Source organism: Pipistrellus hanaki (genome assembly GCF_964339955.1).
Source record: "Pipistrellus hanaki genome assembly, chromosome: 1".
Classification (NCBI taxonomy): Eukaryota; Metazoa; Chordata; class Mammalia; order Chiroptera; family Vespertilionidae; genus Pipistrellus; species Pipistrellus hanaki.
This window is the reverse complement of record NC_140503.1, coordinates 60,040,096-60,055,434: the sequence shown is the minus strand read 5'-3', so window position 1 is coordinate 60,055,434 and position 15,339 is coordinate 60,040,096. Positions and strand designations below refer to the sequence as shown.

General features: G+C 42.8%; 2 protein-coding genes across 16 annotated transcripts in view; one reads left to right on the top strand and one right to left on the bottom strand.

Moving 5' to 3' along the window:
- Window positions 1-15,339, bottom strand: part of PPIP5K1 (diphosphoinositol pentakisphosphate kinase 1) — a 42,973-nt gene that overhangs the window by 9,897 nt on the left and 17,737 nt on the right. For 3 of the 15 annotated variants that reach the window (XM_084902926.1, XM_084902925.1, XM_084902924.1), the window contains exons 24-27: window positions 15,013-15,129; window positions 14,696-14,860; window positions 11,885-11,975; window positions 2,200-2,337 (exon numbers count right to left, since the gene is read on the bottom strand). In XM_084902926.1, coding sequence (XP_084759052.1) covers window positions 2,200-2,337; window positions 11,885-11,975; window positions 14,696-14,860; window positions 15,013-15,129 — 511 coding nt within the window. Of the gene's footprint in view, window positions 1-2,199; window positions 2,338-3,822; window positions 4,006-8,189; window positions 8,253-8,955; window positions 9,082-11,884; window positions 11,976-12,572; window positions 12,723-14,695; window positions 14,861-15,012; window positions 15,130-15,339 lie in introns of all 15 variants that reach the window. The other 12 variants (XM_084902928.1, XM_084902920.1, XM_084902931.1 and 9 more) reach the window with 7 other exon arrangements.
- LOC311632544 (small nuclear ribonucleoprotein E-like) lies at window positions 6,554-8,168 on the top strand (the record flags this gene model as incomplete). The annotated part of the gene is made up of 1 exon (XM_084904186.1): window positions 6,554-8,168. One exon carries the CDS (start codon window positions 6,554-6,556, stop codon window positions 6,815-6,817), a length of 264 nt encoding a protein of 87 aa, XP_084760312.1. The 3' UTR covers window positions 6,818-8,168.

Here is a 15,339-nt window from a genome sequence, read left to right as displayed (position 1 = left end):
CTTCTTTTGCCAACTTGATTTGAATGTGTCGCAGAATAGCTCTCTTTGCATTTATCTTCCAACTACTAGGTTGTATATATTTGTATCTTTATCAAATTTGAGAAGTTTTCAGCCATTATTTCTTCAATTATTTTTTCTACCTTTTTTCCTCTTTCTTCTTCTAGAACTCCCATTATGCATATATTGGTATATTTATGGTGTCCCACAAATCTCTTTGGCTTTGTTTATTTTTCTTCATTCTTTTCAATTTCTCCTCTTCAGACTGAATATTTTTCAAATGACCTATTTTAAGTTTTCTGATTCTTCTGCCTTCTAAAATCTTCTAAGAAATCCTCTAGCAAATTTGTCATTTCTGCTATACTTTACAGCCTCAGAATTTGTTTGGTTTCTTTTGATATTTTCTATCACTTTAATGATATTCTCTATTTGGTGAGACATCATTCTCCTGATTTCCGTTAGTTCTCTGTCCCTGGTTTCCTTTACTTATTTAAAATATTTGTCTAGTAAGTCTAATGTCTGTGTTTCCTCAGACATTAATTTATTCTATGAAAAGATCACACTGTTTTGTTTCTTTGCATATTATATAATTTTTTTGGTTGAAAAAATAACATTTTTACTATTAGAATGTATTAACTCTGAAAATTAAATTACCTCTCTCCCCTCAGGGTTTCTTTTTGTTGTTTGCTGTGGTCTACTGCTGTTTGTTTAGTGATTTTTCTAAACTGTTTTTATAAAGTCTGTCTTCTTTGTCATATGCAGTCTGTGAAATCTTTGTTCCTTTGGTTTATGTTCAGCTTTGATAAGGATTTCCTTGAATAAACCAGGAACAAAGAGAGAGAGGGGGGAAGGAAGGAAAGGAGTAGAAGGGAGGAAAGGATAGGAGTTCTCACAGTATTTGCAGATTGGTTCTATGTTGAGGAACTCCTTCAACACTTAGCCAGACTATTTACAACACTGCCTTAGCCTACACTCCCTGCTTTTGTTGAATCTAGAGTTAGGGTCTTCTCATGTATTTTATGCTCAGGTGACCTTCCCCAGGCATGTGTATAGCTTTTCAAATTTACCAGTACATGTGGGTGCTTTTGATGATTGATTTCCTAAAGAAACTCTCTTCCCAGGCTTTCCGTATGCCTATTGTTTGCCTCAACTATGTTTTGTCCTAGACGTCATGTTCATTTGCTTTACAGTGTTTTCAAGTAATATCCTCTGCATAGCCACATTTATACATTGAGTGAGTTCCAAGTTAGGTGCAACAAAGGTTGCCAGTCTTTCAGGGAACCTATACACAAATTAGAACGAACCCAAGTTGGAGAATAAGGTCTATTCTGCTCCCTCTGAAACCGGAGACTAGGGTTCCACACTGAGAGCATGGGTTGCTGTGTTCACAACTGGTACCAAGGTGGGGACAGGAGCAGGAGGAGGTCAAGTAAAAGTACTGGAAAGCTTCCTGCCATTTTTAGGTTACCTCCTTCTTGATTCAGAAATTTCTTGCTGGTTGCAAACCTCTGACTATTTTCCAGAGTTCTGATAAAGTTGATTGTATCAATTTTTGCTTTTTGTGTGTGTGTGTGTGTGTGTGTGTGTGTGTGTGTGTGTTTCTGTAAAAGGAGAAGCCCTTGGAGCTACCTATTGCATGGTTTAATTTTTACATTGAGATCTCTGATCTATATGGAGTTTATACTGGTTGCGAGTTTATACAGCATGAAGTATAAATTCAATTTTAATTTTTGCCAAATGAATATTCAATTGTCCCAACTCTATTTATTAAAAAAGTCCATCTTTCCCCCAGTATTTTGAAATGCTAACTTCATCTATTTCTAAATTTTCTGCATTGTTTGATTGCTCTCTGTCTATTCATATACCAATATTATACTGTTTTTATTATATAAGTTTTATATAATGTTTTAAAATCAAGGTTTTCCTGGCTATTCTTGCTTGTTTATTTTCCAATGAGAACTTCAGAATTGACTTTAGAAAATGAGCAGTATTTTATTGGGTCACACTAAATTTACAAATAAACTTGGGAAGGAGTGATTTTTCTATTATTTTGAGTTGACCTACAATTAAACATCTTTTTTCCAAGTCTATTTTTGTATGTATTTGAAGTGCCTAACTTTTTAATTTATTGCTCATGTTCTAGAAAGCATGGGAATGAAGGCAGAGATAGGGACACAGAACAAGAGTACTCATTCTCCATACCTGCAGATGCCTGTGCGTGGGCATCAGTGTGGCGCTGGCAGACTCCACTCAAGAATTCACTTACTTGACGCAGGGAAAGGGCATTATGCAGTGTTTCTAGGGGGTAGATGGTAGGCACCATGGAGCACCCTTCAAATCCTGTTAGAAAAGAGATGGGCAAAGTCAATAGTATTTCTGCCAGATATACCCCAACTGGCCAAGGAAGCATGGAGAGTCCCTGAGAGCCATCAGGAGAGTCGATGGCTTTTGGAGTGTGGGGAATCCAAGATTCTCATGAGAGGGAACTCTTTAGAGCCCCAACAGAAGTCTATTTCTGTCACCGTCAGATTTCCTAAAAAGTCTACCTGCTAAGGCCTCCAGGTGAATCAAATCACCTCTCATCCTACCTATGGAGAGCCTGCAACGTCCGGTGGAAAAATAAACAGAATCCCAATAGGGTAAACTCCTACATTGCTTTTATACTTTCTGGGGGAATAAAACAAAAGTCCGTAGGTAACGGGTGAAATTGTAGGTCTAAATGAGGTTAGGGAGGTATGGAGGTGGAAAGAAATAGCAGGTTTCAGGGTTCATGTATAAGAGAACCAGATTAAGGTGGAGGGCATGTAATCTGAGAAGGGGTTCATGCAGATTTAAGATATGGGTAGAAAGGCGGGAATATTTGGAAGCAAGCTGGAGATCATGCAATACATATGGAGCTCAGCCCAGGAAAATCACATGCATGAACAGGCTGGGGAATGGCAGTTCTTTCTTGGTCATTTCCATCACATCAAAGGTTCTCCCTTCTGTTCTCACTGGAAGACCCTAGACTTGCTGGGATTTTTTTTTTTTATCCCATCAGGAAAATGAGGAAACCCCCTTAGGAGAAATAATAAATATTGATTCTCTGCTCTGAACCCAATAATTCCAATGTAGGCCCACCACTCTGAGTTAGGATACAGGGCAAACCTAAATGTATAACCTAATACCAGGACCTATTGAAAAATTTTCCCATTGGAGAACCAAGAAGCACACATCCCAACCACTTTTTCAGTCCCAAATCTTTCCCATGCCTCCTCTATGTCTCCCTAAGTGAACTAAGAGTAGGGAGGACAACAATATCTATGCAAGACGTAGCCTCTTGTTCACTAATGACTAAAACAGCAAAAGAATTATACCTGATTATCTTCTAACCTCTGGCTCTTGTTTGCTTGTTTGCTTCAAGGATTCAACTGAGATCTCTGTGCCTCAACTTCCCCCTGTATTCTACGGGGTAGATGGTAGGCAGACTAAGAGAGATATAGTCTCTAGATCCTCAGAGCGAGTAGAAAAATGTTTGGATTTGAAGATGGTGGTAGTAGAAGTTATAGAGATAAGAACAGAATCCAGAGCAAGAAACTAACCCTGCACTGAATAGCATTGGGAACGGGTAGCATTAGGAGGCAGTGAGGAAGGAATGAGCAGCCAATGCTATCACTACCAGGCAGTCCGGCCCCAATCCCATCCAAGCAACTAAAATGCAAGTCACATAACCTTAGGGTAAATAAAAGAAAGGAATAAGTGGGATCTCCTGCCAGAAGTGCAATAAGCAAAGCAGTCAGTCTCAGCCAGGGTAGTGGCAGCAGCCAGCTAGGTGGCAGGGGGTACCGTAGAGGCACTCGGGGTCATCCTGGCCTGAGCGCAGCCAGTTCCGGAAGAGGCGCAGGTGGTAGGAGCACTGGTGCAGGTGATGCGCCAGCGTGGCATCCAAGGAGACTGGCTGGCCCCCTGGGCAGTCAGAGGAAATACGGCGCAGCAACCGGACCACAGGGTGCTGGTCATCCAGCAGCTCTGCAGGGGGTAGGGGCACCACGGCAGGAAGCACAAAGATAAAGAAAGAGAAGAGGGAGAGCAATGAGGGGGGCACTGACTGGCACAAGCATTACTGGGAAGTGGAGCCACTCAGCTCAAAAGTGAGCTGAGAAAGAAGCAGAGATGGTCAGAGCCACTGGGCATCTCTTGCAGGAAAGAAGAGGGTTGGCATCGCACAGTAAGCCTAAAAGAAGGGGCTGGTTGAGACCTCATCAGACAGGAAGGCCCTCCCCTTTCTCACTGAGCATAATTCAGTGGCAGACAGAAGTCACATCACTCTGGATGGGGGTAAGCTGGCTTTGGAGTTCTGTGGGAGCCCTGTCTAGAGGTCCAGTAACCCAGATCATTCTTAGACAAACTCCAGATAGGTCCCACTTCCCAGTCTAATATTTATGAGATTGGGATTGAGATGCAAAGACTCAAAGTCGGTCAGAGAAGAAGGTCAAGAATGGTATAGGGTCATCAAGATAAAGTTTGAAGCCAAAAAGGCTCCCCAAGGCCTCAGGGCAGGCTCTCTGGATCAGACTCTAAGACAGCCACAGCTATGGCTGTTTTTAGACAGCTGGCATAGGAGATTGGCAAGAAAGCCTATGTAAAACAGAGCATTTAAAAAGTGGAATCAATATGTGAAAATGCTGCTACTGGCTAATCATCCTTTACTCTTGTTCAAATATATAGACTCAAAAATGTTTGCATAAATCTCAGGACTTTGGAGATACTGTATCCATTACAGAAGCCAAAAGTTAGATAATTTTGTATTTTCTTCCTACTCCTGGTGAGTCTAATTGCATTTTGTTCAGCTGGTCAGTGGAAAAGCTTCAGTCCTGAACCAGTTATTATTTTATATGTTTGGCAAACTTTGTGGACATATGTGATTCAGCTGCAAAAGGTTGAAGATAGTGAAAGGCATGTAGAAGCCCCAGGAACAGTAGGGAAAAGATCCTGGGGAAAAGATACAGGGTCTTAAGACCTGATGACAGGATGTTGGTACAGCAAAGGTAGGATCAAAGTAGCTGAGGATGACCGCTCAGAACTCCCAGGCCAGAACTTGTGACATGGAGTGAGCCCATGAAACTATGGTTTCCAGAGACCTTAGTTTGAATGTCAGGAGAGTTTTCAGCTCTATTCAAGCACTAACTGTCCCTAGAAAATAAATGGGTGTGGCAAATACAATTGGCACACTCTGACATTCTGGATAAGAGTGAGCCACAGTCTCTTTTCCAACACTAGTTGACTTTGGTGAGTTCAGTGTGCAGTAGAGTAATGGGCCATATTTGTATACTTAATATAGTCAGGATGTGACCAAGGCTTATCAGGAATAGAGGCAATGAGGGCTGAGAGGTGTTCTCCCATCAAAGCAAGGAGACAGCATTCCCTTGCCCCTCTTCTAAAGCCAGGCCCAGTTTTTCTAGCTGTTATTTCAAAGCCAGACTTGTTGCCATGATGGGACAATAGACTAATGCAAGTCACATAATGTTGTGACGAATCTGCCATAAGCAATTGCAGGCAGCACATGCACTCTGTAATTGTTCAGTCAGTCAAGCAAGATTTGGCCATGGGGTAGAGCTCTCATATTGTCCAGGAGGGCCAAATTAAATCTAGATAATTTTCAGCAAGAGATATAATAGGTCTAAATTTCTCCTACTGCCAAGAGTTAGATCCCATATTCTAGTTCTCAAGCACTATAGCCCCCAAGCTCAAGTATAAGAAGAACAAAGGCCAGAAGGCCCCTGAGAAACTGTGCAGGGTGTTGGAAGCGATCTTGAATTTGTCCTCCTACACTATACCTGAATTTTCCAGGACTTTCTTCCTCTCCTCCTTTCGGAAGAATTAATTTTTCTTTTTTTCAACTGATGAGGCTGCTAATCAAGGCTTCAGGGAATTAGAGGTATATAGGTTTGAGGATCTACTTTATGAATTTGGATCTTTTCTGCTAGAGCCTAAGAATTAGGAGATCTGTCATTTAACTCTGATTTCAGGGGCCCAAGTTCCTGGTACTGTATTCTGTACCCTAAGAAACATGTTTCCATGTCCAAGTCCCAGGCTGTGAGGTTGGGGTTAGTACAGAGGTTCTACTCTGGAGAAGACTGTGGCACATGAAGGCCAGAAGAGCGTGAAGGTAAATGTTAAGGTACAGCCATGCCACTCTTAATAGAGAGCTCCTGTCACAGGCACAAGTGGGAGCTTGGGTAGGGTATAACAAGTATTAGCTGGTCAGGCCGGGGAGATTTCAGCAGTGCCGAGTGGAGATGCATGGCCTAACAAGGCTAGAATCTAGCAGCTGCCACTGGCTGAGGAACAGAGAGGATCTGTACCTGGAGGGTTTTCTAGCCAGAAAGCCAGGCTAAGTTTACCTCCCTCAGAAAATCTCAGCGCTTGGACAGAAGAAAACTATATATAACAAAACTAGATTTATCTTGAAGACAAGAGACACTGCACAAAAAAACTAAAGATATAAAGGATAGATTCCAGATTTAGCTTTCTGAGGTAGCACATGGCTTAGTGTGGTCTTTGTTAGCTTTCCACTATGGTGTACCGTGGTCAGGACCAAAAGCTGCAGGTGATGGTGCAGCCCATCAATCTCATCTGCAGATCCTTGCAAAACAGATCTCGGATTCAGGTATGGCTTTTTGAGCAAGTGTTTATGCAGATAAAGGGCTACATCATTGGTTTTGGAGAATATATGAACCTCGTATTAGATGATGTAGAAGAGATCCATTCTAAAAAAAAAAAAAAGTCAAGAAAACAACTAGGTCGGATCATGCTAAAAGGAGATATTACTCTGCTCTAAAGTGTCTCCAACTAAAAATGACTAACAAAGTGAGAAATTGTTGAGAAGCAATTTGTGGTTTGTAGATATCCTTTGTTGGGAGTATAGTTAAACATTTATTAATATTGCTTTCATTACCCTTATATTATTGCCAGATGACAATGCTGTAGAATTGTTTTTATTAAAAAATTTATATTGCTCAGTTGGTCAGAGCATCATCTGATACACCAAAAAATGGTGGGTTCAATTCTTGATCAAGGCACATACCCAGGTTGTGAGTTTGATCTTGGTCAGGGCACATGTGGGAGGCAAACAATTGATGTTTCTCTCTCACATTGATCTTTCTTTCTCTCTCTCTTTCTCCTTCTCTCTCCTTCCCTTTCTCTAAAATAAATTTAAAAAGATATAAAAGATAAGACAGGGATTAAGTCCTGGGGTTCTCCTGCCATAGCCTACAAAGAGAACACAGCCTTTCAGTTTTTGGTCTCCCATCTTAGTGTGGATAGACCCAGTTCTTCAATATTCTTGAAATATTATTAGATTATTCACTCCTAAGTTCCCCTAGAATCCCAGTAGACATCTCAACCCATCACTTCAAGCTTGAGACAGCAGTGCCATAGGTAGATTAGGGCTATATGGAGATCACATGTAAAAACTTAAGGTATAATTCTTTTTCCTTTACCTACCATCTCCTACTTCTTTCTTTTTCTCTTTTTTCCCCCCCAGATTAACCTGGGCTCCTGTTTTCTAAGCCCAGGCCCTAGGTTAGTAGTAACATAAAGCAGATGTCAGGAGCACAAGAACCACACGTACACAGGAATATGGAGATGGGAAACTATATACTCAAGACCAATGTCCTTATAGGTAGGTTTGGGAGCTGGGAACTGCAGCATTGCTCCTGAGGGAAACAAACTAGGGATCCACTCTAACAAAAGAGTTGGAGAAAAAAAAATAAGAAGATAAAAATTACATAAACTGAGTTCTGGGGTTGGGGCTGGAGAAAAGAAATAAGGATAATATAGGAAATACTATTTTCTTCTTAAGATGGGGAATCATTGTCATGTTTGTACAAAGCCCAGCAGTCATGTGATGGGGAAGAGAGAGACGGAATGTTTTGGTGATGGTGCTGAAAAAAGTGACACAGTGGTGATGATGGTGACCATGGAAGTAATACCCTAAGTTGCTACAGGGATAGGGCAGCCAGGCTGCAGCCAAGGCTAAGGTTTGTCACACAAGGGATATGTCCCAAGAGGGACACTTAGTGAGTGTTTCATTCCGACAGCAGGGTGTTGACACAGTGGCAGGAGAGGAACAATCGTGTCAGAGCTCAGAGGTTAAGTGTCTGGAGGTGACATGGCAATGATGAATGACACTGAATCAGAAGCAAACGTACCGTTAGTCGGATGCTTTGCAAACGACACAGAAAATCTTTTTACAGCCGGGACAAACAAGAACTCTGGGGAGAAAAGACATCATGGGGATTATACCCACACCTGTCCCCCACCCTCTGCTCTGGAATTTGCCAGTAATATACTCTATTCTATAAAGTTAGTATATGACCTGCTCCCACCCCCACCCTTAGATTCCTGACTACCACATTTCAATTTTTTCCCCCTTTGGAATCTCTCTTTAGGAATCCATGTGTCATCTCTACCACAATACAGCCCTACAAACAACTCTAATTTCACCACTACATCCTCTTTTTCATCATTTAGAAAGAAAATATTTGTAGAGACTTTCATTCCTTCCCCCAATCTCTTTCCATATCATCTTTCCAGCCTTTGCTAAACAACTTCCCCATCCCTGATTTCCAGTATTTTAATCAAGGCTCCACTACATTCTTCCTGATCATCCTCCTTTGTTCTTACCCCTAAATACCAGAATCCAGGAAAGAATACAGAGGTGGAGTAAACTGATGTAGCAGGGCTGTATGTGGGAGATTATGAAGGGATAAGCATAAATAAGTAATACTTGTATGGTGAGAGAGAGTGCAAATGGAGGTGCATGAGGCCTTGGTTCCTTCTCTCCTCTATAATTGATTAATAAACTTGGTATAAGGCCAGCATCAATGCCATAGTAAGCATGAATAGCACTTGAACCATGTCCTTGCTGGAGGACAAATGAAGAAAAGAGTTGCTCCCCCAAACCCACCCACATACCATCTCGATGCTTCAGACTGGCAGGCGGTAGCTTTTTGCCATGGCTGCGGGCGTAGTCCTGAAGATTCGGGGCGCTGGAGGAGCCACCCAGCACTGTGGTGCTGAATAGCCCTGTGCACTGTGAGCCTGCAAGGCCGGGAGTGCATTAGTAGCCACGCAAAGCTGCAATTACCACACAGAAGTACACACAATGTCACATGACAACATCAAGACACACACACAGCCATTCAGAACCACAATCTTGTGGCTACTACATACAGCCACAAACAGCTATCACTGCTTTCTTAGCTATATTCAGCAAGCAAAGTAGGGATTGTCCTGAAGATCTACATGGCTGATACAAGGGACCATTACAATGCAGGGTTAGTGATATTAGGGGACTCAAAGCTACTGAAAGAGGTAGACTATGCTTTCCATATGGCTCTTGGGAATGCTAAAAGAATAGTCAATCACTCTATATATCCCTAGATTTGATTCCATGTTCCTTACTCTAGATATAAGATTCAAAGAACCCAGATATTTAATCCCTTATAGGCTTAAAAGTAAAGAACTTTGATTGAAACTAGAGACTAACTGTTGAGCACTCAGCTCAAATCCCAAATTCTCATAAGTTCCAATTTTTCCTAAGTTTTTCATCTAACATTCCTTCCCTTCTATCTCCGCTTAGGCCTTTTTACCTTTTCCAAGAAAGAATGAGATCCATTGAATTTTTAAAGCTGAAAAGGACTCCAAAAATTATCCAGTTTAGCCTTCTCATTCTACAGATGAAGACACTGAGATTCAAAAGGGACCTCATTTGCTCAAGATCATATAGTTTGTTAGGAGCTGAGCTGGACTAGAATCCAGAACTCATGACTCTGAGGATCAACTGTGTTCAATTAAGGGGGAAAAAGTTGTTTTCATCAAGAAGAAACAGGTTGTTTCTGAAGTGAAGATAGACACAAATTGAAAGGCATGTGAAATATCAGGTGATTATATGTATGGTATGCCTCGTATGTGCTGAGCACCCTTCTAAGGAGGACCTAGTGAGCAGGAAACCACAAAAAAAGATGATTTTCCCTGCTCTCAGAAGTTTGTCTTTTAAGCCCTATGCTCAAAATCAGATGTCCAAAGAAATCTAAGAGAACTCTACTGCCAATCAGAGAAGTAAATAACTTGAAAAATCTCTGAAACAAATAAATCAAGTCAGTCATTATCCCAAATATCTGATCAAGAGTGGTATTGGGACTCATAGTCCCTTCTCCTACTATATATAGCCCATGAGGACAGAGTGGGAAGGAAGAGACAAGACTAACACCCAAGTTTGTGGCATTTGCCCCTCTACTTCCACATCCACCTTGGACAAGACCCTGGGTTTGGCTTGAGAACTTAATATTCATAGGAAGATGAGTAAAGTAGGGAGGTCAGTTTCTTTCGATCCCACAAAGCAAGGGCCATAGTTTCAGGGGTCCCAGAAGTTTGGTGTCACCACAGAAATTAAGAAAGCTCAGATGGCTGGTAATCTCCACCCTTGATTTCAGGATTGCTCTTCTATGCAGCAACTTCTTCTACCTTCGTTCTCAAACAGGCGCTAGAATGAGGTTTCAGAAAGTAATAAGGGTTGCTAAATTGTCTGTTTTTCTCCAGAGAAGCTGAAACTAGCTGGCTTTGCCCCCAACCACCAGAAGCTTTTTTATTTACTCTACTAAATAATTTTCTGGTGGAGTCCTGCCTTCATGTCCTGCTCAGACCTTGGATCATCTCAGAGGGCAGTCTCCACCTCACCAACACCATCTGTCCATCACCATGTCGATACCTCTGCCTTGTTCATGACAGCACTTCCACTTAACTGTGCCAGACACACCTATCCTCTTTTCAAGCCTACCTGAAGCCTATTCTTTACTGGGACTTCTGGGATGAGAAGTCTGTATCACAGATTTACACATCTGTCATTTATTTTTCATGACCCATACCTTCTATCTCACTTCGGGGATCTAAAAGGCAACCTACTCCCATAAAATTAGCCTGGAAAGTAACCAAAATCTTTCTCTGCTTGTCCAAATGCTGACCGTTTTGGGGCCAAGAAATTGGCTGCCAAAAAGAAAGGTAACAAAAAAACCAAAGGAGCTAAATGGGGAGAATACGGGATAAGAAAAAAGAGCCAGGGGACCACACAATTATGGCTAACTGCCGTTTTAGTTACTGGTTCACAGGCACTGTGTTCAAAGATAGCCCCTCCCCAGGACCACTCCCCACTCCCAAAGAATACAATACCCTCTGAGGCTTGGTCCTTCCTGCAGTCTGTGTTCTGAGGAAAGGTTGAATGATGTCCTCCACCCCTCTCCAGGAATAAAAAAAAAAATCAAGAGACATTCCCTCAAAGTCCTGAGAGAAGCCTCTGCCACTATACCAGTCTCAGATTTGTCCCTCAATTTTCAGGAAAGAAGGAAAAAAACATTACAGGATTAGGAGAAATGATGGAGAGGGCATGGAGGTAGGAAGGCCAGAGCAAGGATATAATAAACATAGAACGCAGAGAAATACATGGCACAAATTCTCCACATGAGGAGTATGACCCATAGAGGGTTCATGAGTACCTCTATTCATAGCTCTGTCTCTGATAACTCTGAAAATTCAGAGTCTCCATGGCCCCTGAAGGTCTGGGCTAGACTGGAGGGACAGATAAGAAATGAGAGGAGAAGCCAGAAAATGCCCTTCAGCCAGAGAAAGGGGGATTGGTATAGAAAACCAGAAGACAAACACCTTCCTGGAATGGAAATAGTCATCTGGGATCAAAGCTCACACCTAAATATGGCTTCTCCAAATGCATCCTCCCTAGCCCCACCAGACAATTCTGCTGACTGGGTGACCCCTATTCCCACAATAAAACTCTGAAGAACAGACAGACACCCTTTCCCAACAACAGGTGAGAGAAGATGGAAAACCATACCTAGGCCACTCTGCTTCATCTCCGTGGGTGGCCGTGAAGACAGAAAGAGCCGGTAGCCACCAGGCCTGGAAGATGAAGTCTCGGAAAGCACCTGGAGAAAAAGGACTCTGTGTTACCATTTGCCACTTCAACTCATCAGATCCTGAATTCCTGCCCCTACAAAGCAAAGCAATGTCAGAAAGTTTGGAAGAACCAAAGGATTTTTTCAGGAGGAGCTAGAAGAAAAGCAAACAGTGTAGTTTGCAGAGTAAAAGGAAACTGTCCAGAGAATCCTTCTATTTCCAAGATGCCTGTGCCCCTACCCCTCCCATCCCAAATCTGAGAAATCATTATTCAACCATTCTCAGTTCTCAGCAGAGCAGGGTTCCTTAATATCATGTCTCTCTGCAGGACTCATCAAGCCAATGACAACAGCTCAGCTACAATAAGAAATAAAGTCTGGCCCTCTCTTCTTTCCACAGAACAGCTGTGGCTATGGAAACTATTGTACTCAGTCTCTTATCTGAACCAAGAAGCCCACCCCTCCACGTTTAGAGACATGAAACTGATTTCTAAAAATCCCATAAGGGTCCAATCATACAACCCCCCACATACATATACCCACTCCAACCCCAACAGTGTTCTGAATCCCTAAATCCCAAAAGGCAAAGGCAGAGGCAGAACAGGAAGATGAAGCAGGGAGGAACACCTGTGTGCAGGACGCCAGGTGAGTGGTGGACACAGCCCGGGGCTGTAGGCTGATGGCTGGGGAAGGCCGGGGGAGGTCTCCTGACCTCCGGCGGCGCCGTCCCCGCAAGGGGATCAGGTCCAGGTTCCCTGTGCACTGCATGTTCATGACCTGAAATCAGACCGGGTGGAAAGCCGGTCAAGGCTCCTTTAACCCCCAGGCTCCCGAAGGCCCCAGTGCCTATTGGGCTGACCTAATTATAGGGCTGGAGAAAATGAAGGCCACAGATTTTGTATTCTAAAATAGTCCAACACAAGAGGAAAAGAAGGGAGGGGGTGTTTGTAATTATAGGGATAATATAGAACAAGGAGAGGATATATTAATATTAAAAGGCTGTGTGACCAGGGAGAAGACAGAAGATTTTCTTGCAAATCGAAGAAGCACATCTTGGGCAACCATTCTCCTGGATAAGCTACACTGATAATTGAAAGAAAGAAATGTGATCACTACAGGAAGCTTCCTATAGGCCTGGAGGAAATGTCAATCGCATCAAATCTGAGATGTGATACACAGAGGGCTCTGCTTTTCCTATGTCTCTTAACTGCTTAAACCAGAAGGAAAGGGGGGTAAAGTACAACAGTGCCAGAGACACTGCAGACTATGTGAATGGGAAGACTTTTAGAGGTGGAGGAGCAGTTTATAGATGAAAGATTATGTCATTCTATCCATTGGATCTATTCACATGAACCTGAAGGATACTAGTTACTGTGGACACTAAGTTAACTTACACCTCTGAGAGAAAATGATGCATACCCCACCCAAAGAAACTGAGTATTCACAACTTCAAATCCACTTTAAAATCTTCAGGAAGAAAAGGATGAGTTCAGAACACAGACTGGTTTGTCTTCTCAGGTTTCTCAAAAATCTCAACTGTAAGTCTCTTGCTGAACCTACGTAAGCTAGTTATAGATTTCTTCTGAGATATCCCTAAAATGGAAAGACCAATTCCTTTAAGACAGAGCTGGCACACAGATAGGTGAACAGATTCACCTATCAAAACAGGTCTCAAATCAGACAGAGTCCCTGAGACCCGGATAAATTATGAAGTCAAAAAGAGTGTAACAAAGCCAAAAAGGAAAAGAATCTTTCCATGAGAAACAGACCAAAATCCCAGAAAGGTTAGCTAGATACTTGTGAGATTTACAACAGTTCCTTCCTCTGGGCTACAGAACTAGAACCGGGACTAGAGACAAACTCCAAGAACAGCAGAACCCAGGCCATGGCCATAAGCCTTCTCATTAGAACAAGGGGAACACAGACTTTCAGACTTGGCTCCCTTTCTAGGATGAGAATATAGATAATCCTAGAGGGATTAATTTTAAATATATATATGTTTTTACTGATTTCAGAGAGAGGGAGAGGGAGAGATAGATAGAAGAAACATCAGTGGCTGCTTCCTGCATGCCCCCTATTAGAACCCTGCAACCGGGCATGTGTTCTAATCAGGAATTGAACAGTGACTGCCTGGTTCCTGGGCTGATGCTCAATGTACTGAGCCACACCAGCTGGACTAAAAGGGTTAATTTAAAGTACCATGTATTTGCTCCTGTTGAGCTATAATTTTTACCCAAGGTAAAAAAGAGATGGAGAGGGCCTAGCCTTTAATATCAATTGCATTGTTATCATAGTAAGTACTGTTTACTGAGCATCTATATGGTGGATATTACTTATACTTTATAGACGAAAAAAAGTTGAGGCTTAGAGAAGTTAATTGTCGATGGTCACACAGCTTCTAAGTATTGGACTGCAATTTTAGACCAGAGTTCATACTGTTTCTACTGGACTTCCTTCTAAAGAATGCCTTTTTAACTTCATCCAGAGGCCTCCTCCTCATGCTCATCTCTTAAAATCCTTCTCTCTCAGGCACCTCTCACTGGCATCTCTTGAACCTCGGGAGTAGCAACCAGTTTAAAGCATTCCTGGGAGACTGGCTTTGAAAAAGAGATTAAGTAAAACATATCCATCAGGGGTAGGAGGACTCTGCTTAAGGTCCCAAGAATCATCCCTCAAGGGGATTCAGAGGATTCATGGATATTGTCCTATGAGCACTTCACCACTTCTTCCTCCCTAGCCCCTCCCATTACCTCCATGGAGCCAGCTTTTCGGTTACGAATGAGGGGTGATCTCCTTGGGAGGCCAGGACCCTCAGAGGGCAGGGGTGAAGTCTGCAGTGCACGGTCTGGCTCATCTGATGCCTTCTGTGGGCACAGGTTCTCCATGCTGCCCTGGTCGGTTTTTATCTCCTCATTCTATGCAACAACAGGCACAGGAGACATATTAATGGCTTCCAGACTCCTGATCTCAGACTTCCCAAACCTTTTACCTCACTGTACTGTTTCCAAGTTTCCCAACCACTTGGTTCCTAAATCCTCCAGTCCCAAACCCCAGCTCTCTGACCCACCTCAGAGGAGGCTGGACGGAATCCATAGCCAGTGGGTGCACTGCCTTCTTCCTCGACACCTTTCACTCCGGGGCTGAAGTGCAGCTCCACATGGAATCGTTCCTCTGATAAGGGATCCTGTGGGGCATCACCAAATGAAGGGGCAGTTGGAGGAGCTGGATATGGGGGTGGAAGACCAAGGAGGGACAGTAGAGAGGAACTCGGGAGAATATATCCTCCCCGGCTGAGGTTTCCGTGTCTTACTTCCCTCTGGAGCTGGTTTATTAGCGCTTTCCTTTAACTACAGTCCAGACTTACCCACAGGATCCTCACTCCCTCACTTCTACT